The sequence below is a fragment of the Neolamprologus brichardi genome, chromosome 20, assembly GCF_056152115.1.
Source record: "Neolamprologus brichardi isolate AB-2024 chromosome 20, ASM5615211v1, whole genome shotgun sequence".
Classification (NCBI taxonomy): domain Eukaryota; kingdom Metazoa; phylum Chordata; class Actinopteri; order Cichliformes; family Cichlidae; genus Neolamprologus; species Neolamprologus brichardi.
In genome coordinates this window covers 33,216,853-33,242,922 of record NC_142123.1, presented here as the reverse complement: position 1 = coordinate 33,242,922, position 26,070 = coordinate 33,216,853, and the positions used below count along the sequence as shown (strand labels likewise).

The 26,070-nt window shown below is 42.6% G+C and overlaps 2 protein-coding genes across 3 annotated transcripts in view; both read right to left on the bottom strand.

The window, feature by feature from the left end:
* Nucleotides 1-809, bottom strand: part of LOC102797797 (myosin-7-like) — a 29,422-nt gene extending 28,613 nt beyond the window's left edge. The window contains exon 1 of the mRNA XM_087834175.1: nucleotides 770-809. The gene's annotated coding sequence lies outside the window, so the exon portion shown is untranslated. The remainder of the gene's footprint in view (nucleotides 1-769) is intronic.
* Nucleotides 810-8,118: 7,309 nt separating this feature from the next.
* Nucleotides 8,119-26,070, bottom strand: part of itpr3 (inositol 1,4,5-trisphosphate receptor, type 3) — a 73,459-nt gene continuing 55,507 nt past the window's right edge. For both annotated transcript variants that reach the window (XM_087834460.1, XM_087834461.1), the window contains 26 exons: nucleotides 25,696-25,821; nucleotides 25,493-25,613; nucleotides 25,179-25,360; nucleotides 24,936-25,084; nucleotides 24,746-24,854; nucleotides 24,213-24,306; nucleotides 22,274-22,449; nucleotides 21,701-21,857; nucleotides 20,456-20,670; nucleotides 19,993-20,193; nucleotides 19,250-19,360; nucleotides 18,794-18,889; nucleotides 18,593-18,700; nucleotides 18,413-18,496; nucleotides 18,224-18,334; nucleotides 17,223-17,415; nucleotides 16,970-17,089; nucleotides 16,655-16,824; nucleotides 15,965-16,129; nucleotides 15,688-15,877; nucleotides 15,522-15,614; nucleotides 12,697-12,815; nucleotides 12,260-12,425; nucleotides 12,008-12,168; nucleotides 11,764-11,925; nucleotides 8,119-10,600 (listed from right to left, as the gene is read on the bottom strand). In XM_087834460.1, coding sequence (XP_087690586.1) covers nucleotides 10,484-10,600; nucleotides 11,764-11,925; nucleotides 12,008-12,168; nucleotides 12,260-12,425; nucleotides 12,697-12,815; nucleotides 15,522-15,614; nucleotides 15,688-15,877; nucleotides 15,965-16,129; nucleotides 16,655-16,824; nucleotides 16,970-17,089; nucleotides 17,223-17,415; nucleotides 18,224-18,334; nucleotides 18,413-18,496; nucleotides 18,593-18,700; nucleotides 18,794-18,889; nucleotides 19,250-19,360; nucleotides 19,993-20,193; nucleotides 20,456-20,670; nucleotides 21,701-21,857; nucleotides 22,274-22,449; nucleotides 24,213-24,306; nucleotides 24,746-24,854; nucleotides 24,936-25,084; nucleotides 25,179-25,360; nucleotides 25,493-25,613; nucleotides 25,696-25,821 — 3,696 coding nt within the window. In that variant the 3' untranslated portion in view covers nucleotides 8,119-10,483. The remainder of the gene's footprint in view (nucleotides 10,601-11,763; nucleotides 11,926-12,007; nucleotides 12,169-12,259; nucleotides 12,426-12,696; nucleotides 12,816-15,521; nucleotides 15,615-15,687; nucleotides 15,878-15,964; nucleotides 16,130-16,654; nucleotides 16,825-16,969; nucleotides 17,090-17,222; nucleotides 17,416-18,223; nucleotides 18,335-18,412; nucleotides 18,497-18,592; nucleotides 18,701-18,793; nucleotides 18,890-19,249; nucleotides 19,361-19,992; nucleotides 20,194-20,455; nucleotides 20,671-21,700; nucleotides 21,858-22,273; nucleotides 22,450-24,212; nucleotides 24,307-24,745; nucleotides 24,855-24,935; nucleotides 25,085-25,178; nucleotides 25,361-25,492; nucleotides 25,614-25,695; nucleotides 25,822-26,070) is intronic.

Here is a 26,070-nt window from a genome sequence, read left to right as displayed (position 1 = left end):
TCTTATAAAATAAGAGCAAAATAATAATGTTTCATTAGTACTTGTTTATATTTTGAGGCTTCTGTTCTTTTCTAGTTTAACGAGGTTTAGTAAGAACATTCACATACTTCTGAGCACCAGTAAACACTCTTTAGTTGTTGAACCTCATGAAGCTAAATTTTCACCTTATTTCATTAAAAATGAAGCAGATTTGAAACGAACTCTCCAGGTCTTTTAGATTCAATTTAAGATCAGCTAATACAAAATAACATTAGTGAATAAGCAGGGACACAATTCTGTTTCTGAAAATTAGGATGACCATCTCACAATCTGACTGCAGCCCGTGGGGATGCAACAGGAATAATGTGCAATTTTGTCAAAATGAAACAAAGTAAAACATATAAAACTATTTTTTTTGTAGGACATTAGTAAACAGGTAACTTCATCACTGCGTCACAATCCTACAGCTGTTACCAAGGAACAGATAATAATGGTGTTAGCCATTAGCCGTGCATCTTGTCCTCAGTTCAGTAGCAAACTTGCACTAAACTTTCAACTCCAAGTTCACTAGATGAGTGTCACACAGTGTTGCTCATACTGGACTCACACAGTTACTGGGTAACACCTTCAGATGCTGAGGTTGTTGGGAAATTTGAATCCTTTAAATTTTTGCACTTTTTGTATTAAAAACTCAGTTACCCAAGTTGCTGTGTACAAATAAAATTCATCTTAGGATCTATGACAGTCATCTCAAATATCAAAGCATACATCATGGGGGCCTCGTACTTACTGTGCTGGGTGGCTCTGTTTTGAAGATCTTTGAGGATGTGCAGAAAAACACAATAGCGCAACTCAAAGAGCATCACTTTGCTTTATAACCTCACTGTGAAGGTCACTGCAGCATGTGACCCCCTCCCCTGCAGCTGACTGGGCAGACTGGTCTGCTGGACGGTCATAAAAGGCCTGCTGTGGTCAGGATAGAATACCAAACTAAAGCAGAACCAAAGCCCCATCTGCTCCCTCCTCATCCCGGTTTTCTCCCACTGCATCCCGGTCTATCTATGGAGACTGACTGTCCACTGCTGACTTTCCCCTCTGTGCTTCTGCCCATCTGTGTTTGGTTCCATCTTTCTGACATGTATACATGTATTAAACCCCAATTATTCTTTATTTAACCCCGTGGCGTCAAACTTAAGCCAAGCTGTCAATGAACTGCTGACGTGGTAAATCAGAGAAACCTGTCAGCATTGCTCCTCAGGCTCTAAAATCTCTAAAGGTAAATAGACTTTTTAAAAAAATATTAATTCACAGAAATTTCCAGTTTATTCTTCAACTTTTTTTCTTATAGCCCACCTGTTAACAAAAATTCTTATATTGACTGGCTTTAATGACAGCACAGTGCTAGGACTCAGATTTTTGATGGGTGAAGATTGAGATTGGCAGATCGAGCAGCTATAAATTCATTTATCTGTTAAAATTTAAATCATTGCAGTTTCTAAAATGGAAACAAATGAGCAGTTCACTTTGTACGACTGGTGTTTTTTTTTCTTTATTGAATGTTTATAATTGCTTCCCCGCATAAAATACTGTGTAACCACATTCAGCTAATGCTATGCTAACTGGAAACCCATGAACTACCTACCACTACTTTAATTAGAAAATAATGGCATTGGTCTTCTGAGTTTTGGCTTCTTTATCTGTTAATAATAGAAAAGATTCACTCTAATAAACTGTGATTGTCTTTTCAAGCAAACACCACCCTTAGAAGCTGCTTTTAAGCTCCCATCATCCTCTGTTTTCCCCATCAGTCACTGACAGTAATAAATAAGACAATGATGCACATCATGTTTCACTGACTGATAACACACTGAGCGAGTCCAGGCAGGATTTGGACCGCAGTGGATTTTGACATTAGATTTCTCTGTGCAGAGTTGAATAGATCTGCAGTGGGGATTAAACTCGCGGCTTTCAGCTTTGATATCGTGCTATTTTTACACCAAGAACAACCAGCCTTCTGCTGCCTCTTTAATCTCATGAAAACTCAGCTCGCTCCACTGTTCGGCTGGTTTTTGAGGACCAGCTCACATATCAACAGGCAGGGGAACTGAAAATCACATAGCATTAGGTGGTGTAAGTTGGGGCAGTCATATTATAAAGATTACCAAAAGAATCTGCAGGCTGCTCCCAGAGCTACTGTCCATGGTTCCAGCTTTGAGCCCAGCAGTACTGTGGCAGATAGATTTAATATGACGTCGGCCCACATTTTGCAGCTCTAGTAGCGTCAGCCCTTCTCGGCTTTCCTCAAGTTTTAGGAGTGTTTATGGGAATTTTGGACCATTCTTTAAGAAAAGCATGTGACGTCAGACTCTAAGGTTGGCTGCAGTCTCTGTTCTAATTCATCCCAAATGTCTTCTGTTGGGTTGAGGTCACAACTCTGTGCAGGCCAGTCAAGTTCTTCCACATCAAACTCCCTCATCCATGTCTTTATGAACCTTTCTTTGCGCACTGGTTGGAACAGGAATCCCCAAACTGTTCCCAGAAAGTCTGGAGCATGAAGTTGTCCAAAATGTCTTGGTATGCAGAAGTTATACGAGTTCCTTTCACTGAAACTAAGGCTCCAACTCCTGAACCCCACCTGAGACTTTACACTTGGCACAATGCAGTCAGATAAGTACCGTTGCCTCTGCAACCACCAAACCCAGACTCATCCATCGGATTGTCAGACAGGAAGTGCAAACTGTCTCTCCAGAGAACACGTCTCCTCTCTAGTCCAGTGGCAGCGTGCCGTACACCACTGCCCATGCTTTGGTGATGTAAGGCTTGGATGCAGCTGCTGGACTATGGAAACCCATTTCATGACGTTCTCTGTTTACTGGTTTTGAGCTAATCTGAAAGCCACATGATTTTGGACCTCTGCACACCATGTTCTCTGTGATTTTATGTGTCTACCACTTTGTGGCTGAATTGCTGTCTTTCCCAAAGCGCCCACCTTTTTATGACACCACTTCACCGTGTAATATTCAGTAGCAAGGACATTTCCTGACTGGACTTGTGACGTCCTATCACTGTACCATGCTTCCTGAGCTCCTGAGAGTGACCGACAAATGTTTGTAGAAGTGGTCTGCATGCCTAGACACCTACGAACATGGAAGTGACTGAAACAGCTCAATTTAGTGTTTGGATGGGTGAGTGAATACTTTTAGCAGTTTAGTGTAGGTGGATAGTTACATGAGGGATGAATGGATTGACGATCGATCTATGGATAGACAGATGGACAACAGCGATGGCCATGTTAGCAAATGAGCTTTCAGAAAGAGTAGAAATACTGATATTTATCTTTGTGTCGTATTGATTTTTGTGTATCATATCAAACAAAATGTTGCGTTGACTTCAGCGCAGAGAGAAATCCGTCTTATGGTGTTTGGTTCACTGTCATCCTGTCAGGTTTCCTGTCTTGTTGCCGTCCTGTTGGCTGAGCCCTTTGTGACCCTTTTATAAATAAAGGTTTATGCACAAACGTACTGCTGATAACACCACACATATCTATGTAAGCCCTGCACACATCCACCCATTCAACCATTCCTACCAGCTGTCTCTCTCGCCTTCATCCCTCCATCCCTCAGCTGTCCGACAGAGGAGAGAGGGAATAACTAATAGTTCATTTTCCGGAGTGCTTTGATGTTTTCTTGGAAATGACTAAGACGCCGGCCGAATTCATGACTTTTTCTCTCTGTTGTGTCCGTTCTCTTTTTACCTAAACCATCCTTCCACTCCCGTCCCAACCACCTTTTAAGTTTTACGTTTTTTCATCCATCTCGATGCTCTCTCTTTCTCTCTCCAGTTAATACGCTCTAAACCAGGACAAGTTTGTGTGAAGCCTATTTACTGACTCACACAACCGCAATAAATCCCTGCAAATGCTCCGCTCACACACAAACACACTGAACCACTGACTCTGAATTCTATTTAAAAATTCTGTTTTGTTTTTTTGCTCCCTGCTGAACTGATGGACTCAGAAAGAACTTTAAAAATATGATCTAAGGGTGAGGATCATATTGCACATAGTGGAAAAGTAATGCAATTTTATTTTGGGTTAAACTTTAGCTTCTATTTGACGTTAGAGCGCCATCACCACCAGGCCTATTCGAGGCCAAAGAAAACAACAAAACATCTCAATCTGGATAAAGGTTTAGGACTTACATTCCTGTAATAACAGTGTTTTGTTCAAAATTGACTCAAAAGCTGTTTCATAGACTGGTGTGGGTTATTGTTTCTTCATCACTTAAGCTGGAAAATGACTGGAGACGTTTCCAAAACACGCGACTGGTCTTTCACCTGCCAGCTCCCCTCGTAAAAAGCCAGAGCGACGCATTGTGCTAAGGTGCAAATAGCACAGGTGATAGTCTGGTAAATACACAGAGCGAGTGGCTGGCATGCATCGCTGCTCTGGCCTTTCCACTGCCCTCACTATTCAGAGACAATTTAATGTACTGCTCACTGATTTGAGGTGAAACGATCCAGAACCCGCTGAAGTTCAGACTCTCGACTTTAATGAAAAGGGTTGAACAAAGTCATAGCATTAGCTGTCACTATTGTTAAGGTATCTATGCATAAAAATGAAGCAGATGATTCCCTGGATGGTGCTTTGCAGTTTATATGGACAGTGGCCCAAAACATGCAGTCGAAGCAACCCAGATAAAGTTAACAGCTATGTTTTTATGGACCATTTCGATTGTAGTTTAACTTTTATATGCACATTGGCACATAGCATTCGTGCATAGTGTTGATGCCTGCATGATACACTAAAGTCTGTAAGCACAGACTTAAACAGCTGTCAGACCAACCACAGCGCTCTCATCTCGTCTCCCACGTACAGCCCAGTGTATCCCAGAACAATGGGTGGATGCTATAAACTTATTTTAGTTTGGAAACACAGAGACGCCATGGGAACCCCGAGCTAGTCCCCCCAATCCCTCACTGTCACTCCAAATGACCCCATATATGTATATGGATATATAGAGAGAGATATATAGATCTATATATATATATATAGAGAGAGAGAGACCTATATGTGGCTATATCTATGGGGTGGCTGTAGCTCAGGTGGCAGAGCAGGTAAGCCACTAATCTGAAGGTCGGTGGTTCGATCCCAGGCTGCCTCCTGGCTGCATGCCAAATATCCTTGGGCAAGACACTAACCCCATGTTTGCCTACTGGTGGTGGTCAGAGGGCCCGGTGGCGCCTGTGTCCGGCAGCCTCGCCTCTGTCAGTGCGCCCCAGGGCAGCTGTGGCTACAATGTAGCTGCCATCACCAGTGTGTGAATGTAGTGTCTGTGAAGGTTCTCAGTCATCGTAGTCAAAGGAGCTTGGAAAGAAAAGCGTCTGGACTTCTTTAAGTTACGTGAAGACATTTCACCTCTCATCCGAGAAGCTTCTTCAGTTCTAAGGTCAAATGGTGGAGACCAAAACAGCCACTTCACAAGCGCATGGCACAACACAGAAGAGCCACCTCCACGGGACAAGACTCAGCTGTCCATCTGCATCTTAAGGTCAAAGGTCACTCTTTCGAGGATGCCAATGTTCACATTTTGGACAGAGAGGACAGATGGTTTGAAAGAGGAGTGAAAGAAGCATCTATGTCCACTGTGAGCAACCATCTTTGAACAGAGGCGGTGGTTTACGACACCAACTCTCTGCCATCTATAATCCAGTTTTGAGTTCCCTCCCCAGACGCCTTAACGCCCACTCACATCCTGGGCCATCTGACCTCAGGAATTCGCATGATAAGGTGGGGCCAGGTTTCACAATGAGCTCACCCGAAACTCTGGCTGATTGGGACCCACACCCAGTTTCACACCTTGGCTCAGGCGATTAGAGGATCATCAGGTGGTCCTTTTGTCCCTCTGTGGGGGGGACACTCCCACTAGGTTTAAATCTGGGACTCTCCACCATTTGACCTTAGAACTGAAGAAGCTTCTCGGATGAAGGTGAAACGTCTTCAAGCAACTTAAAGAAGTCCAGACGCTTTTCTTTGCAAGCTCCTTAGACTGAATGTAGTGTAAAGCGCTTTGGGGTCCTCAGGGACTGAGTAAAGCGCTGTACAAATGCAGGCCATTTACCATTTATATATTAAACCTCCTTTTAGTTAAAAGCTAAATTAACTGCAGTGGTTAGAATGAAAACACAGCAGCAGTGTGCTGATGCTCATGTTGTACATGACTCACAATCCTAAGCTGTATTCTTGAAATTATTTTTCATCATCCAGCCTGAAAAAGTTGGAAAAATATCAGATTTATGTTCAAAGTTTTGTTGTTCTGTGGATTCTTGGGTCACATTTGATTTGATCGACTTAAGCCATGTTTCTGTGCGATCTGATTTGTTGTACACATGTGAAGCAGGCTTCTCTCAGCTCCTCCCGTAATTTCTGTTTATAAAATGGCTTATAAAAGTCACTGTACAGTTTGTGGATCAGGAGGATCAGGGACGTGTCTAACAGTCTGCTGTTTTCCACACTACACCTCTCTGCGTAACACAGCCTAATGCAGTCATGTAAAATATCACAGAACAGAGCACGACCGATATAATCCAGGGCACCTTTACACCCCCGCGTTGTAAAAATGAGATAATCTGCTGACGTGTCTGTTGCTTAGTTTCCTCTAAAAAAAAAAATTTCAGCTTCTTTGCTGGTTCGTTTTCTGTGATTCTTTGAAGCCGAATCAGCCAGCAGCTGCTGCGGCCTGACAGTAAACAGCTGGAGGGGATCGATCCAATCAAAAGATGAGATTAGCCAGACCGCAAATGTATCCGAAACAGTTCAGAAATGATCTTGACCTGAGGTCACAGACGCACACACAACAATCTCACATCACCTTAGAGAACTTCACTAAAACTGAAACTGTCATATTTGTAAGGAAGCCACACACACACACACACACACACACACACACACACACACACACACACACACACACACACACACACACACACACACACACACACACACACACTCAGGCAGCAACTGTGGTCAACATTCCTCTGAGGCTCCACACCAAAGCTCAGTAATCCTTCACTCTCTCACACACACTGAAAGACACACATCACCACTACAGACCAGGAGATTACCTGTTGTTATAGAAACAATGTATCTAACCATAAATATTATTTAAATGCCAGATATTGCACAGCACTGTACACGCACGACTCTCTCACACACAGAGCCGAATGAACTGAGAACAGTAAACACTGTTTATAGCCTGCACAGACACACAATCTCCCTGTGTGTGTGCTGTGTACAGATCCACGGGTCACATGTTGCATCTAAAAGGAAGCTGATGGTGGAGTTTTGGCTTTATGGAGAGCTGCCGTTCCACTTCCTGTTAATGTTAAAGAAAAATTGGCTGTGATTCAGTTTAGGACACAGTCAGGCCGTTTGAGAGGCGAGCCTCAAAAATTAGGGGTGAATACATTGAAACAGCTCGTGGCTTAACAAACACAAAAAAAAATTCTCCGTGTTGCTCCTGTGTTCATCTTCAGTCGCTCGTCATCACAGAGGTTGTTGCACGCCGTACTGTGAAAGGTTTTCCTGTATGTCAGGGGTGGCCAACTCCAGGCCTCGAGGGCCGGTGTCCGGCAGGTTTTAGATATCACCCTGGGTCAACACACCTGAATCACGTGATCAGTTCATTACCAGGCTTCTGGAGAACTTCAAGACATGTTGAGGAGGTAATTTAGCCTTTAAATCAGCTGTGTTGGATCAAGGAAACATCTAAAACCTGCAGGACACCGGCCCTCGAGGCCTGGAGTTCGACACCTGTGCTGTATGTGAATTTAAAAATTTCTCTGAATCACAGTTTTTAACAGTTTACATTTAATGAAATTATATTTTTCTGATGGTGTCATTCTTTTGCATCTGATGGGTCGAAATATGTTTTTTCTTTCTCTTTATCGTTGACATTGTCAGATCTTTTTAGTTTTGTGCATTTTCAACTGACTGTTGAAAAGAACTGACAGAGTTTTCGTTTCCCTTCAGGATTATTTGCGAGTCCTTTCAGACAAAATAGCAGCTGGAGTAATAAGAATTATGACCCGGAGACCCAAACTTAAAGTGAAAGCATTTAACTTTAATATTTGCATTTTAAATCCAAAACTGAATTGTTTGCATTAAATACAGTTCATTCAATGTAAACGTGAGAAAACGTGGATTTTCGTCTTCATACTTCTCACTCGTCTGTTTCTCAATGAAAAAGCTAAATGACATTTCTACTCATAAATCCATCATCCAGCGTCGGTTTCAGCGTTAAAGAAAAACAAACCATATCTTCTGTCTGATCTCACATAAACCTTAAATCATACAAGTTTCCCAGACGTACAATTTAAAAAAACAAAAACACACATCTGTGTTCAGCTCGCTTTACAAACAGAAGCACAAATGAAATTGGCAAACACAAGCTGCATGTTTCTTTCTATTTACATTTTCTTAAAGTTATTAAAGTGAGTCGAAGGTTAGTTTTACAAACACACATTTGCACACGTTAGCAGTTTTTATTAAACTTGGTAGAAATTTGAGCACACCCCAAAACAGGAAGTCTTTTTGCTCTTTCTCTTTATCACTAAAGCCGTCAAACATTTTGTCTAAGTAATAATTTAAAAGAAGCAAAAAAAAACAAAACTGAGGTTTTCCAGCTGCACCGTGACCTCCCATTTTTATCTGACTGCATCTTAAAAACCCAAAGATGTGACACAAAATGCACAAACTGCTTCCTACAGCGCCCCCTACTGTGTGGATGCCGGCATCTACAGCTTATTTCTCGTGAAACGAGTTGCTCATTAATGAAAACTAATATCTGTATTCAAGTAAATAAGTACAGATTTCTGAAATATTAACAACTAAGAAGCTAGATGATAAATTAGACATTTTAAGTACAGCCGTCTGGAAAGTCAAACGTACGTGATGTGGACATTTGTGTGTTATAGTTTGTGCATCTGTGGGGTCTGATCAGTGGAAGTTTTTCATGAGCGGGCGAGCGAGAGGTTCACAGGTGTCCACGTGCCTACATGTTTTTTTTTGTCGTCATCTACAGAGGCTTGAGAATTTACAAGTTACCCGCGCCCTTCAGGAAGACTTGAAGCCTGACAGGAATGAACTATTCTGTCTCCAGATGTTTGTGTCAGAGCGTAATCGCCTTGTGTTTCATATTTCATTTTTAAGATGGTCACCCAGCCCACACTGATCTGAAATGACTTGTATAACTGTGGCAGACTTGTGCTAGCTACATCTGTGAATGTTCTCAGTCATCCAGGTCATCTTAGTCTAAGGAGCTTGGAGGGAAACGCGTCTGGACTTCTTTAAGTTACATGTTTCACCTCAAAAGCTAAGAGCTTAAAAATCTGGGACTCTCCACCATTTGACCTCAGAACTGAAGAAGCTTCTCGGATGAGAGGTGAAACGTCTTCAAGCAACTTAAAGAAGTCCAGACACTTTTCTCTCCAAGCTCCTCAGACTCACGTGCTAGCCAGTTATTATATCAATATTTCTTTGAATAAGAGCTGAACAAGAATGTTGACAGCTGCGTCCATCTTTGGCTTTGTGTTTCCCTGTTTGTGCAGCAGAGGCTCATTTTAATCTCGCTTCATTTCATTGGTCAAACATTGGTTAGCAACTCACTTTTTCTTCTACTTTTGTTTGGTTGTTGCTGGCGATGATTTTAGTGCATTACAGCTACCTCTGGTAGTATCAGCGCAGCAAACATACATGATGATAACCATCCCTAATGTTTTCATTGAGGTGAATATTATTAATAATAATAATAATACTATTATGGGGTTTTTGCCGGGTCTTACACTCACGTTTGGGCTTTTCTTTTCACCCTGGTTGTGAAAGCTTCCAGATCTGATTTAAAACAGTTTAGCTGTGTTTTCCTCTCTGAACTTACTTGTGGGCTGTTTTCAGACAGCTTCGTGTTAGTTTAGCAATCAAGGAATTACTTTAGGAATTATTTTTGGACATGCTGTGCAATGCACTGCATAAATAAAATAGCCATGTGCCGGCTAATTTCTTTTACACATGTATTTTTCACTTGAAGCTATAAACCTTTAATATGTGCTGTTTCCACAAGAAGTAAGCTTAATAAAATACACTTAATTTAAAATTGAAAGAATCCACAAACTTCTGCTGCACAAAGAAAACCACAGCTGCATTATTTTAAATTTTTTTAACCTGGGCCGTGAAGAACAGCTGGAATGGGAAAATTTAGGGCTAAATTTGTCCTGTGACCTGAGCAGGGAAGAAGCTGCAGGTTTAAGAGAGTCAGATCAGCTATTCCGATTATCCGATTAATCAGAACGTTAATCTGTTGGATATGAAACTGTGTGAAAGCTGCATGTGCTTCAGCTGTTCTAGTGTTTCTGTCTGTGTGTCCATCAGTCCAGCTGGATGGCGTACAGATCTACAGATGACCATGTAGTGAACATCAAATCCGTCTGTGTGCCGATGTGTCGAGTGTCTTTATGTTTTGTAGATCTGATGGTTTCCTCCTGCGGCGCTGGGAGGCACCGCGCCGCTCGCTCCGGCCTGGACGTCGACAAAGCCCATCCTCTGCCTCCTCTTCCTCTGCTCCGTCATCTGCACACACACACACACACACAGAGTCACTAAACGCCACCCAAGCTGTGATTCAGTGTGTTTGTGCTGCTGTGATCAGAGCTTTGCTCCTCAGTTATGGTGCCACTAATGTGGTGCATTAAAAATGTTGTCCTGCTAACTGTGAACGCAGTTGAAAGATCAGCTGCAGATCCTGGATGAATTTCTGCTTTTAATGAATGAATAAAAGTATAGTCGGCATTTACTTGATTTGGGATCTTCCAGCATGTCGTGGGGCAGAATATTCATAGACTTAAAAGTGCACTAACACTTTTTCACATGTTAACCCTGATATTTTGACCTATCAGGGACTTTTTGATTGTCTGAAGTAGCTGTAACATAACTTTTGATGGAAAACATACCCCATTAGGGATGCACCGATACCGATACTGGTATCGGGTATCGGCCTTGATACCACATTTTCTAAAGTACTCGTACTCGTTAAAAGTCCCCCGATACCATGGTCTGAGACCTGTCTATGTTTGAGCGGCATGTAAGGGTTTAATCACAGGCCCCGAGTGCCCGCCCCCAGGCCCCGAGTGCCAATGGGCTCTTATGGAGACGACTGTTGCCGTCCTCGCCCCCTTTGACGAACTAACTAAAAAAGTGAGCAGCTACGACGCACTAGCCTCTGATGTCATCCCAGCTGTGACTGTGCTAGTGAGACTTCTAAACAGAGAAACAGACGAACAAATTTAAAATTAAATTTTGTTTTTTTATAATTATTTATTCTGTAATATGTTGCATACAACATGCTTTTCATTTTAAATAAATGTTCTTAATTCCAAACTAGTCCCTTGTTTATTTGTTTTTTGTTAAATTATAGGACTAAAGCTGTTACCTGCAAATTTAAATCATATTTTTATTAAGTACTTGGTATCGGTATCGGCGAGTACTGAAATGCAAGTACTCGTTTCCAAAAAAGTGGTATCGGTGCATCCCTATACCCCATACTTGGTAATGATTGCATATGATTGACTATTTCATCCAAACTCTTGTAGCTAACCCGACTGGTAACCAGTTAGCCTTGGCTGATAAAAGTAATTATAAACAGATTCAGTAAAAAAGTTAAAGCGAGCTGTAATTTGTCAAATCAAAGTCAACTTTGTTATTGTCAGTGCATATGTCACTTTGTGTGCAAACACCTGCTCTTTGAGCTCCGTCAGCTGGGCGGTCAGGGTTGTGACCACCTTCATGGTCGATACCAGTTTGTCCTGTAACTGCCTCATCTCATTCTGCTCGCCATCGCTGTCTGTTACCACCAGTGACATGGCCTGCATCCGTGGAAACCAGTCCAGGTTGTTGTTCTGAAGCAGCAGAAGAAGAAGCAGTTTATTTGTGAACCTGAACTCGCAGCCGTGTCACTTTTCTTCCTTTAACGTTTCCCACCTTGATCATGTGAGCCACGTAGCTCTCCGGTCCCGTGTAGTCTGTCTTGTTTTTCTCGCGCACCAAAACGATAAAGTAGAGGTAGTTCCAGATATTGTGCTCCAGTTTGATGTGCTCTTCGAAAGACACTGTCTTATTGTCAAACTTGTCTCTCTCGAGGCCTGCAGCAGAACAAAGAAGACAAAGCTTCTTCAACAAATCGACTGTCAGCTGATTGGTTTGTTAGTCACGTTGTGAAGAACGTCTACAAACCGCAAATGAAACATGTTGTTTTCAGAATCTCTTCCTTCTTCTGCTTCTCACTCCTCAAGTCTGCAAACGTGTCGATGATGACACCGAAGATCAAGTTGAGGACGATGATGATGACGATGAAGTAGAACAGCAGGTCATACACAACGCGAGCGGGAAACAGTGGCTCCTGAACACAGACCCGGGAAAGGTATTTAGCCTTCACTCTGCACTTCTTACCTGATGATCTTCAATCTATTTTAAAACTTAATCTTCAGAGCAGCTAGCATTTATAGTCCTGCAGTTTAAGATCATTTTTTTAGTAACAGCAAATTTAAAAACTGCACCTGTCTGTGGCAGAATATTTCCACATGATAAAGAAAACGTCAGATAAAAGCCAAAGATGTAGGCTGTGCATTTTGTTATCGGAGAGCAGCATTCAGGTAAAAACTGTCTCGTACGTTCTTAGATGGTTTGCGGAGGACGTCTCCCACTCCTCCTCCATTCCTCAGTCCGTGGTTCAGCACAGTAACGATACACATCAACAGAGTGTCGCATGCGCGCTCAGAGTCGGGCTCCTCTGAAACACACACACACACACAAAGACTCATCAAGGACATTTAACAATGATCAAATACAAAGTCGGTATAAATGTTATGCCTTTTGGACAGAAGTCAGTAGTTAGTGCATAGTCTGATTAAGTTACATAAGCAAGGTGATAAATAAGTTCGGAGTTAAGAAATATTATAAGTAATTCATGCTAAAAACAGTTAAAATGTCTGGGTTCGAAATTTGCTCAGAGTGAGACATCGTTATCACAAGCGATCTTTGTATTGTATGTGCGGAAATGGGAGCGAGGGAGCGCTCTGATCATTCGCCTATCTTTGACGTATTTTCTCCGTTAATGCTGTGAAGTGCTTCGGCAGTATTAAGAGAGTGAACGAGTTCATGTACACGCTAAGAGTGCCCTACACGTTCGTCTTTGTGAGTATTAATATGTTCAGAAACAACTTTTATATGTGTTTACATGGAGTGAACTGTGATGCTAATGTAACGCACGTGTTAAGCTAGGCTAAGTTTGTCATTAAGATGTGTATTAGCTAGCAGTTTATTTTCACTTTCTGTATATTTCAGTTACAAATAAGAAATAGCAAGGAGAAGCCTTGAGAGAGGATAAGGCTTCAAAGGATCTTCATTAAAAGCAAGAAAAGCAAGCCTTGTGTGGAAGATCTCGTCTGTTTTGTTCGCTAGCTGTCTAGCTTCACATGGTCACCTGTTGTGAGGGCAGCATAATAAATGTAAAGTTATGGTGTGTAAAAACTTTCACCACTAGTTCTGTTTAGTGTATAATCCCAGCTATGGTGGCTGTTATAGCACAAACATGTTTTAGTGGAGCAAAAGAGACCAAAAATATTAAACTTAGTATTTAAACATAACTGCCTTCCTGGCATATTTCTACTACTGTTTGGAGTGGATCTGTATCCAGCCCAGAGATTCCTTTTTTAGAGGCTGTCAGTGCACGGTTTACCTCAGCTGTCAATGCCGCATAAGAAGCATCCACATTTACTCTAGCCTTTAAAACTTTGTGATACGAGTCTGTAAGTGAGTGACGCTCATTTCTGACCAATGACAGCGATACTACGTGAGTTATTGAGGATATGTTGAAGATTTAAGCGCTATCTGCCCCTGTTAGCTGTTGTTAGCTGGCTGTCCTTGAAGTGGAGCTAACATTGTTGGTCTCTTTCTGAATAACTTTTTGTATGATGTGGAAATATAATCAAACGAGTTTTGAGTGGGAAAGTGTGATTTTTATTTTATTTCATTTTTTTAGTTTTGAACACTCAGCTAAAAGTAGCTGGCACAATGTTAGCTTATATGCAGCTGATATTGATGTCTAGCCAGGTCGTTGTCAGTTTCATGGTGGCTTCCACTAGGGCTGGGCGACATGAGGAAAATCTAATATTGCAATATTTTTGGGATATCGTGATACCCTCCCTAAAGTCAAGGTTTTTATATAAAAATCACCACGAAAACCTCAGAATCTGATCTAAAAGCTCATAAACACCATTTCAACCACCAAACAGGCAAAACAACAAACAATTAAAAGAGCAGTAAAGTAACATCATGAAATATGAATAACACAAATGACAAAGCCATGAACTCACTCGACTTTGCGTAAACAAACAAACGGCACAGTGTCTAAAAGCTGAGATCTCACAGATTCCAGAACTGCAAGTTTCATCACACTTTGACCAAATTTCACTGAACCAGCTACAAATATGCTTCACATTCAATAAGCATTAACATGGAATCAGACTTGCACATGCCACTAACCCTATGCTATCATTTTTCTGTAAAGCAAATTTACCTATGGCTATAAATAAAGTAACCTTCATTCATTTTCCTCCGTTTCTCTCGCCGATAGCTTTGGCGTGGGGAGATGTTCACATGCAGAGTTTAAAACAGTCTTAATTTTGCAGTGGATGACTTTTCGGCATGTTTTGCAATTTACCCCATTTTGTTCTACATACTCCTCCTCAAATCCAAACCACATGATGGTATTGCATCCTCACCAGCTTTACGAAACTTTGAGTGCTCCAGTAGAGTAAAAAAAGCGCCATATAAGAACCAGCCCATCCATCCATTTGCTTCCGCTTATCCTTTTCAGGGTCGCGGGGGGCGCTGGAGCCTATCCCAGCTGTCATAGGGCGAGAGGCGGGGTACACCCTGGACAGGTCGCCAGTCTGTCGCAGGGCCAACACACAGGGACAGGCAACCATTCGCGCTCACATTCGCTCACACATTCACACCTAGTGGCAATTTGGATTAATTGGATAATCCAAATTGCCACTAGGTGTGAATGTGTGTCAATTAACCTATCCCCACAAGCTGCATGTCTTTGGACGGTGGGAGGAAGCCGGAGTACCCGGAGGGAACCCACACAAACACGGGGAGAACATGCAAACTCCACACAGGAAGACCTGATGGTGAAATTGAACTCAGGACCTTCTTGCTGTGCGGCAACAGTGCTAACCACCGTGCCGCCAAGCCCATTTACCGTTTAACAGCTCCAAAACATATTTTTGAATTTGCAACTGTGGATAAACACCATTTTAAACTGTCAATTATCTAGTTGGAGATATTTAGCTCCCTGTCTATACTGGGACTCCAGTAAGTGGTGGAAATTGGATAATTGTATCTATTTTAGTTAGCTAAAAGAGTTGTTTTCTAATACATGTTGCAAAACCGACTACTGTCAGTATCTAGTGATGTGTCTGTCTCTTACCTTCCTCTTCAGTGTTGGTCTCTGCAGTGCAGCTGACTCCGTCTGCAGAGCACGACTTGAGGAAATCCTGAGAGGCTTCACTATTTTGAGAAGCTGAACAGGAGACAGTAACTAGTACCGATTAAGGTTTTGGTATGAGGGTTAATTTTAACAGCTGTGAATTTACCTGCAGCAATCTGTGCCAGCGGGTCGACCTCCATAATGAAGTCCTCCTTCAGGAAGAGGAAGCCCACAATGGAGAAGAGGTACACGAGGATGAGAGCGAGCAGTGCCGTGAGCAGGATGGAGCGCCCGTTACGCGTCACGCTGTTTATCACATTTAACAGGGTCTCCTCCCTGTAGATCAGGTCAAAAAGCTGCCCGAAATGAACACAGACACTTAGATTTTCCTTCCTACCACAAACGGCACAAACACCTGACAGGTCACTGTGGCTGCTGTTTACCAGGATGCTGTAGAAGAGCTCGTGAACGAAGAGTCCCAGTGTGGACGTCAGGACGTATGCCAGGTGATAGAGGAACTCCACATCCATCACCATGGCCTTGTACCCCATAATAAATGTGCCGTTGTTTCCCACAAAACTCACCACAAACACCACTTTATTGATGAGCTGGAAATGGACAAAACATGGACAGCACAGTGGATGATCAGGCTGGAGGTGTTGTTACCAAAGAGATGTAAAAGGATGCTGGCCAATTGTAAGAAAAGCAGAAAAGTTCTGCTAGCTCATTGCCCAGACTGGCCTTTAATAATAAAACAAGGTCTGATTCCGGCTCTCGGGCCATATGTTTGACACCTCTGATCTAGAATGTTCTACTCTAGAACCACAATTCAAATCTAGAGCTCAAAAAGAACAGAAGAATATTTTCCTTTTAGTCACAGTCACATCTGATAAGTGTATTCAGTGTCTTCACAGTTTATATTTTATAACTGATCAGTTCACTGATCACCAAACTTAACTAAAAAAAACACAAAATCATCATTTTGATTTTTAAAAAGAAAAAATCTTCATCAACTCTGAATAAAACCTAGAAATGTAAACTGTGAATCAAGAGTTTAAATATTTAAAACGGGCACCAAGCCATACCAGCTAATCAAACCCTGGGTGCAGATGTGTAATGTGGTGTTTTCTCACATTAAGTGTTCCCAGCACTATTAGCGTGTTGCCAATGCCGAGGTGGTAGATGGACCTGAGGATCAGAGCGACGGTGAACGGCGTGAGAGCACGCTGAGAGAACAAACCCAGGAAGGAGAGACCGACCAGGACCCAGAACAGCATCAACAACAGAGAGTCGTCGATCGCACCTACAGAGGAGAAGAGCATCGTTTTAAGCGCCACATCCTCACCTCGACCAGTCCTCCACACTTTCTACAGATGATGGCAAAAATTAAATGACAGTGTTCATGTGTTTAGTCGTATTTTCAGATCTATCAGTACTTGCAGTAGTACCTTGTCCGGAGTCGTAGGGGTAGAAGAAAGCGATGATGAGGTTGACGAAGAGGGCAAGTTTAAAGGAGATTGTTCCCCACAGAGTCATCCTTCTGGAGAACCAGTACAACACTGGCATACCTGCACAAACACATACATGTTGAGCCTGAACACGCTGTTGGGTTTTTATATGTTGAGCAAAAGTAGAGTTGATGTGAGCAGCCGGCTCACACGAACGAAACCTTTACAGATCACACTGAGTGTGTGTACTCACTTCTCAGCTTCTTCTGCCACTCCATTTCTCCGTGCAAGAAGGATGTTTGCTCGAAGAAATGTGTGACTTTGGATCCCTGCTCGTCCAGCTCGGTGGTGTTGAACACCCTGATCTTTGACTCCTCTGTCAGAAACTCACAGATGGGATGAACGGGAAACACAATCTGCTCCATGCTGCGGTCCTCGCGAACAATCTGGGCACAGACAGATACGTAGTTTAGACAACGTCTTCTACACAGATGATAGAAGCTCCATCCTCTCGAATGTAGAGATGAAGTTGACAAACTCAAAGAAAGCACATTTTCATAATTTACGGGGTTTGTTTTGCCCTTTTTGGGTTATGGATGGTGTAGACCAGCGGTCCCCAACCCCCGGGCCTCGAACCGGTACTGGGCCGCGAGAGTTGAGGCTCAGGTGTGAAATGTATGTTTTTCAGGGTTTTTATCGGTCTTCAGCGTTATTTTGTTATTGTTTTTATCGTTTACTCGGTTTTCCTGGGTCTTTTCATGTGTGTTATGAATAAATCTTCTTTTTTTCGGTACCGGTACTAGTTTTATTTTGTTGTATTTATCCGCGACACCTTAAAGGCCGGTCCATGAAAATATTGTCGGGTATAAACCGGTCCGTGGCGCAAAAAAGGTTGGAGACCGCTGGTGTAGACAGACAGGAAAGAGAGAGGAAGACATGTAGCAAAGGGCCACAGGTCGGACTTGAACCCGGGCCTACTGCTGTCTTGCCATAAAGCATATGGTCAGTGACTGAACTATGAATTCTACTTCCTGGTGGCTGGAACGAGGGGGGGAGCATCTCTGATTGTTGTGACTCAGACCAGACAGAGTTGTGTAACCGAGGAACAGAGATGCTTGTTAAATAAACAATTTGAAAAAGTTACGTCTTATCCAAACGATCAAATGCCATTTTGTGCTCTTTGATAACAAAACCACAAAGTATTACAGTATCGATGGCTCAGGATAAAGATCTTTATTTTAATAGCAGTAATACCTCTATCTGTGAAGTTAGCTGCTCGTAGTACTCCAGCGGGTCCTGCTCCACCACAGGAGCTGGAGCCGAGGACTTCAACATCTGGGAGAGAGGTCGGTTGTTCAGGTTCAGCTGCAGACACACAAACAGCAGCATGGTGTCAGTTTTAGATGATTACAACTTGACATGGATGGATGGATGGATGTTTACCATTGAGGAAATGCCCTCCTCTCCCTCTTTATTGTTCTTTTGAGGTTTTAGGAGGTTGTGAAGGACTTTGTTGTGTCTCGCCAGCTGCAAAAACACACCAAGAACTTTATTTTGACCCAAACCAACCACAAAACATCATGAGCTCTTCCAGACAGCCAATAGGAAATTGAGTTTAGTCACCTGCTGAGCCAGGATGTAGATGTTGTGCCCCACCTCCCGAGGAGAAGCTTCCACCTCCACACCTTCACATTCACTCTCCTGGTTGTAGGCCTTCTTTATCACCTCCACCTGGCAGAGTGGACATGTACACACTTAGATTTTTCTTGCTTTTCAATAAGATCTTTAACAGCTGCTTTATGGACATGTGGTTCAGGGTCTGACCAGCTCTCGTGGCCGCAGGTTCAGCAGAATCCTCTCTGCGTTCTCACTGTCGTGGCGACTCTCCATAAGAGCCAACAGCAGCTTGGAGGCATTGTCCTGTCGAACAGCAGTCAAACAAATGGACTGAACCGTTTGTCAAGTGCTAGAGACAATGAGTTCTATCTTTACACAGACAGGAATGATATTTGTGGAAATGCTGACTTAAAAACCTGGAAACAAACCCACACATTAACCTAAAAGAGTGAGGGATAAATGATGGTGTTTGGTTATTTTATCAGCTCCTACACCGCGCCCCAGATTACATGTTTAAACATAATTACATTTCAAGCAGTGTTAGATTTCCTGTGCTTCTCTTAATGCACAAAAATATGAAAATAAGAAAGATTTCTGCACTTTTGCCACTACGGTGTCGCTACACCGAACTCCGTCTAAATGAAAGAGGTGACTCCATTTTACCTTCAGCTGCAGCACCATCTCCATCCGATAGCGACATAGGGGACTGATGTCATTCAGGATCAGAGCCGTTATGATGTCGATGCCGTTGGACTCGTGAGTCACGATACATGTCTGAAACACAGAAAACAAATGTCTGTGTAAGACAGTGCAGTAAACAAAGGACACCTTTAGAACGTCTGGAAAATTAAAAACTAGAGGGTAACATCAGGTCTCTTCATCTGTTGTGCTGGCACTTGTGGTTCTTTGGTGCCTTTTGAGGACACGTTTTGAGGTTTCTGGGTGCTGGTGCCAGTTTTTGTTCAATGGATGTACCTTTCTTCTCAACAAAGCACCTGTTGATATCCTCAACTTTCTCATATTTCTAGTAGTAAGCATCGTCTTGCATTACCAACCACTGGCTTTGTGTCACATGCAGCTATATCAATCTGCCCAGACTAGGACATGGAGATCACCGGCCACTCCTTAGTGAGTAGTTACCCCATGAATGTTAATAATGTAATCATCTGCTTTACCGCAAATGCATCACTACTGACGAGGGACAGTTAACCTAACAAGCATGTCTGTGGACTGTTGGAGGAAGGAAATCCACACAAGCAGAGTGAGAACACTCAACTTCCTGCTGCAGGTTTGAATCTACAGCCTTCTTACAGTGATGCTGCAGTGTTAACCGCTGCACCACCTTGGCACCTGTACCGTCACAGAAAAGTAGAAACCATTATTTCCACCCTGTTGTTCTCATGTACCTGGTTCTCTTGGCAGGGTCCTTGGCAGTACTCTGTAAGTGTTTCCAGGGTCTGAATGATGAGGTGGACATTTGATTCATTGATGTACAAGCCCAGCAGGCCCAGGCCACCCGTCGTACTACCACACATGATGTCCAGGAACTGAAGTGTCTCACACACGAGGTTGTAGTTGGCTTTGTTATTCTGACAACGCAGGAAGTTCTGGAAACACAAAGTCACAAATTTGAGCCTTACATTTTCTGTATGTGTGCTCACATGAAGAAGATGCTGGGACAAACAGATAGCTTTACTTCCTGTACTGGCCTCTAACAGACGGTGGTAAAAGACCTGCCTAAAGTGGAGAGAAAAACATCCAACTTGTCTCTAAAATATAGGTAGTAGATATTAACTTTTTGTCACACGTTTAATGCTATACAATCTGTAAAAAAGGCTCAACACTGTTCAGTAGTTAGCAGGAACTGACCTGTAGGTCGTTGTTGTGGTTCTCACAAAGCAGCTGTAGGAACCTCAAGATCGGCTTCATGATGGTAACAGCTGGTCCCATCTCTGTCTCCACCTCCTTCTGTTCTTCAATAGGTTGAGCTGGCAGGGTGGAGGTGCCTGGGGCAATGGGCGCCCCTGGTACCAACAGTGGATGACCCCCTGTGCCCGGAAGTACACCCATTGTGGTGGAGCCACCTTTAAACCATAAAATATTATTACAAACATCTTATTTTTCCCTTCACAAAGGTGCATAATACATAATTGTCAAAGGAGCTTGGAAAGAAAAGTGTCTGGACTTCTTTAAGTTTCTTGAAGACGTTTCACCTCTCATCTGAGAAGCTTCTTCAGTTCTAAGGTCAAATGGTGGAGAGACCAAACAGCCACTGCACAAGCGCATGGCACAACACAGAAGAGCCACTTCCACGGGACAAGACTCGGCAGTCCATCTGCATCTAAAGGTCAAAGGTCACTCTTTCGAGGATGCCAATGTTCACATTTTGGACAGAGAGGACAGATGGTTTGAAAGAGGAGTGAAAGAAGCATCTATGTCCACTGTGAGCGACCATCTTTGAACATGGCAGACAGTTGGTTTACGACACCAACTGTCTGCCATCTATAATCCAGTTTTGAGATCCTTCCCAGACGCCTTAACGCCCACTCACATCCTGGGCCATCTGACCTCAGGAAATCACATGATAGGGTGGGGCCAGGTTTCACAATGAGCTCACCCGAAACTCTGGCTGATTGTGACCCACACCCGCTTTCACACCTTGGCTCATGTGATTAGGTAGAGGATCATCAGGGGGTCCTTTTGCCCCTCTGTGGGGGGAAACTCACACTAGGTTTAAATCTGGAACTCTCCACCATTTGACCTTAGAACTGAAGAAGCTTCTCGGATGAGAGGTGAAACGTCTTCATGCAACTTAAAGAAGTCCAGACGCTTTTTTTCCCAAGCTCCTTTGACTACGATGACCTGGATGACTGAGAACCTTCACAGACACAATACATAATTGTTTGTTAATTAACCATTTAAAACATTATATCAAATGTCTAAACCTGATCAAAGTTCCAGTGAGTGATGCCAAACTATTGGTTACAAAATGGGGTTTGATCATATCATCCTCAAATAAATCTAAGGAACCCTAAATATGGACGTACATTGAAACTATAGAATAATGGGATTGCACAGATTTGTCCTCATAAACTATTTTCAGATGACTCTCACCGTTCTCCAGCTTCTCGTTGGCCTTGTGTGTCACCTCTCCAACATTAACAGAAACCGTTGCTTTAATGTCGGCCTGAGCTTCTTTCATTCTGTCATTAAACACTTTAAAGAACTTCTCTGACTTGTTGTCACCCATCATCAGTTTGTAGAAGGAGTTCTGCATAAGAAGTGGACAGAGTCAACACACCAGTTTAACACGGGACCAAAAGCAAGCTTGAAAACCATCCCAGTCTAAAACCATACCTAAAATGAATCAAAACCAGCTCTGAAGCAGTCTTTGTTCTAAAACAATATATAAAAGATGGTCAAAACTAAACCCAGCGTACAACCACCTCTAACCAAGAACCAACTTCTTTCATTAAAATGGTCCCATTACCAGTACCACATCTTGTGATCTCTGGATCAGCTATGTTGGAGAAAACTAAACTACACTATTCAAAAAAAAGTGACCATTCTTGTCTCAGATCTATTGTTTCTACACGTTTGATGCATTATTTGGTTTTAGAATGAACTTGGCTCTGTAATTTCATAACAGTGACTTAAATGAGCAAAGAAACTTCTCCTGTCTGATACCTGTATCTCAGTGTTTCCTCCCTCCAGCAGACAGATGGCCAGCTGGATGCTCTCCTGGAAGATCTTATCATTCTTGGTGCTCATCACCAGATCTGTGAACAGCTTCGTTCCTCCTTCACGATCCAGACGACACTGGATTGCTGCCACTGCCGCCCAGTCCCGCTCCTGTTCACCGCCTAACTCACAGAAAGAAAAATACAGCATAATATAGCAGCTTGTGCACAGACAATATAGATTATAGCATCATAAACACATTAGACTGCTATTATTGTGTTACGTAAATCATGTTAAATAAATGGTGTCCTGGGGAATCTCCCCTCAGACTTGGATCAGTGAGCTCAATGGTTCTAATTAGCAACACTGAACGCACCGACACATAACGTCCAACAGGTTATAAATTCAATCCAAGTCTGGGGAATTCAATTCCTTCTTAGTAACTATATAAACACACCAAAAGCCTTTAACCCAGAGTCCGCTACAACAACATAAACATAATGGGTGGGTCTGAGGATTTCGTCCTGGTACCTAACAGCAGTCAGAATACTGCTGGCCCGCACATGGAGGTTATTGCCACCATCTACGGATATACATGAGACAACAAACCTATCAATGTCAAATATGGATGTGTCATCACCAGAGATGGGCAGTAACGCATTACTGTAATCCGATTACTTTTTTCAAGTAACAAGTAAGGGATTACTATTGCAAAAACGGTAATTAGATTACCGTTACTTTCCCGTAGGAACGCTGCGTTACTGCGTTACTAAAACCGTGATTTTTTGCGAGAATGTCTCATGACAGTGACGTAAGCGAGTGCGACGTTCGTGACAACAGCTGTGTGCAGATCAACAATGGATCATATATCGAGTGCGGGAGAGAGTATGAGCGTGCAGCGTTTAAAGCGTGGAAGTACTGACCTTACTTTGAGTTTGATTCCATAAAAAGTGACAAAAACATTAGTGTCCGTTGTGCGTGGGAAGAAAACTTCTTTTTACAGCGAAAAAAACCCTAAACTTCCAAGCAAGCACCGAGTAGCTACGACGTAATGGGAAACACAGAGAAACTCGCGGATTCTTCCACTGACCGCTGCACACCTGCACCAGGGTAAACCTCCGCCTACCACACTCCTGCTTTACAGGTGAAAATAGAGCAACAGGACCGCTAGTCTTTGACTTTATTTATTTTCTGCTGTGTTTTACTTGCATCTATTTGAAAGACTGAGTGTAAACACAAACAAATATTTTATTTTATGTGCTGGAATGTGCAGAAAATAGGTTTAAATGTTAAACTAATTTCTTCCAGTCAGAGAATGTTGCATATAATTAAATTTTTGCTTGATGCATAAAGTTAAAAGATTAAAACTAATAAAACAAGTTTTAAAAAGAGACTTTTCCATTTGATTACATTTTGTATGATGGATTATGTAGAAAAAGTAGAATTGGGCTGAAAGATCTATCGCTTTATCACCTATTCAGGTTGTAAATCGTGTTTTTAAAAAGTAACTAAGTAACTAAGTAATTAATTACTTTTGAAAATAAGTAATCAGTAAAGTAGCAGGATTACTTTTTGGGGGAAGTAATCAGTAATTAGTTACTGATTACTTTTTTCAAGTAACTTGACCAACACTGGTCATCACGAAGGAGCTGGACTACCGGTGCAGCAAAAAGCAGCACTAGAGAAAGATCAGTAAGGAAGGATAAAGACAGAGAAATGAAGCCACCACCTGCAAAGTCATCCTCTTTTTGGGTTCGTGTCCAGTCTACAATTGAATTTAACAAAGCAGGTGAAACGGATTTCGGATGTTTTGTTCTTCACTGAACACAATGACATTCCTGAACTTATCTGACTATGTTACACTGTTATGATTAAATGTCTCCTGCATTTTATTTGAGCAGTGTTTATTATTTCCTGTGAACAGTGTTCGTATGAAGCAGTTTACCTGGAACTCCAAGTTCAGCCAAGTCATTCTTCTGGTTGGTCTTCTTGTTTGGAAACAAGTAGTTTTGCAGTAAAACTTTCCGCAGCACTAGTCCCTGAAACAAATCAACAGGAAGTCCATTCAGTCTCCATCCTGTTACATTGAACTGAAACAAAACCAAGAAATAAGCCAGAGATTTCAGATCGGGGAAAGCTTCATTCATGATCAGTGGCAGCAACAAGGCCTGGCAGAGGCTGAAGAATGGGGAAAAGCCGAGAGAGGGTGGGGAACGCAAACACAAACAGGTGAAGATGACTCAGCGAAAGGGGAATAAATAAAATATGTCTCAAATAAAATAAGCATAAATATGGAAAAACTGCAAAAGGACCTCTGGAAGCTACAAAACCACCAAAGAAGAATGACCACAACAACACTGTGTTTTTTTAATATACTGTATTTCTCAAGGACCTGCCTTTGTTGTTCAACCGTGATTATAATGGTTTTGATTTAAGTTAAACAGGCTGATTGTGGTAGTTCAGCTACTATTAACTCACCTTTTCATCAAAGTCCAGAGTCCTGATGAGCATCTCCTGCAGAGTCTTTAGGACTTTGATGCACAGCTTCTCCTCTGAAGACATCAGCGCCTTGGTGTGCTGGATCAACCTGGTCAGCACATGAACATCATAACTCCCCTCATCCCTCTAGTGTCAGTGCTCAAGCATGCTTTACACTCAGAAGACCTACTTGGAAATGAATCCTCCGGACTCACAGCGCTGTCGGATGTCGGTTCCTTCAGGGAACAGCAGCTCCGGCTGATGGAGGACATCCACCAACACCGAAAGCTCAGCGTTCACCAGTGGCTTCAGACGCTCCTCCAGAGTGTTTATGATGTCCTGAGGAAGATACAGAGGGAACAAGGTTAAATACAGTTTACTGCAAGTTAATGTAAATAAAGAAAAGTCTTTTTTTCGGTGTGCCCTTGTGCACCTGCAGCTTCTCGATGATGTTCTTGTAGTCCCAGGGGTTGGTAGGAGCGCTAGGGCGGACGTGGCGGGAGGAGGATTTGTAGTTTGGATTGGTGCGCGACAAAGAGTTCAAAGCTGAAGTGGACAGCATGGTGTTGATCTGAGCCTCCAGTTCCAAAGGCACAGAGATGGAGCGACTCTTAGCTGCACAGAGAGAGAACTTTATTTAATGTTCAAAATTCACAAGACTTAGTCAGCCTTTTTTAAGTGGGAATGTGAGAGAAAACTTTGGGAATCATTCATGGCTCAGACGTAATGCGGTGCCAGGTTTGTTACCTGTCACAGCGAGCGTCTTGATGCATGCCTCCACCTGCCCTCTGTGCTGCTGCTGCAACCAGGGACAGTCCAGCAGCCTGACAGACGACTGAAGCAGCTGAGTCACGATGGTGTGGTGAGTCTGACAGAGACAGAGAAGCGATCAGCTAACTGGACCCACACCTAAACGGTTTTATATCACCAAGGTGAAGCATTTCCTTCACCTGCAGAGAAGTGCTGTTTTCAGAGAAAGGGGAGCTGAAGAAGGCGTTGATGGTGTCAAAAACCACGCCGATGATGTATTTCTCCAGAACGGGATCGGAAAGACGCTTTTCTCGTTTATTACAGACCTGCAGAGAGGGGAAAAACCCGAATATCAGCACCATGTCACGTCAGGTTGTTTTTGTCTACTTTCTTATGGATATGACTCTCAGAAACTGTTTATCTGCTGTAGATAGTTTTTTTAGGCTTGTCACTTTTTTGACCTCCTATTCTTCAATTTCCTCAGATATTTTTTAAGGATACTCCCCACACAATGCTGGCATACGCCAAGTTTTAAGCTAGTAGTCCTTTGGGAATCACCTTGTCTTACAGCCCTA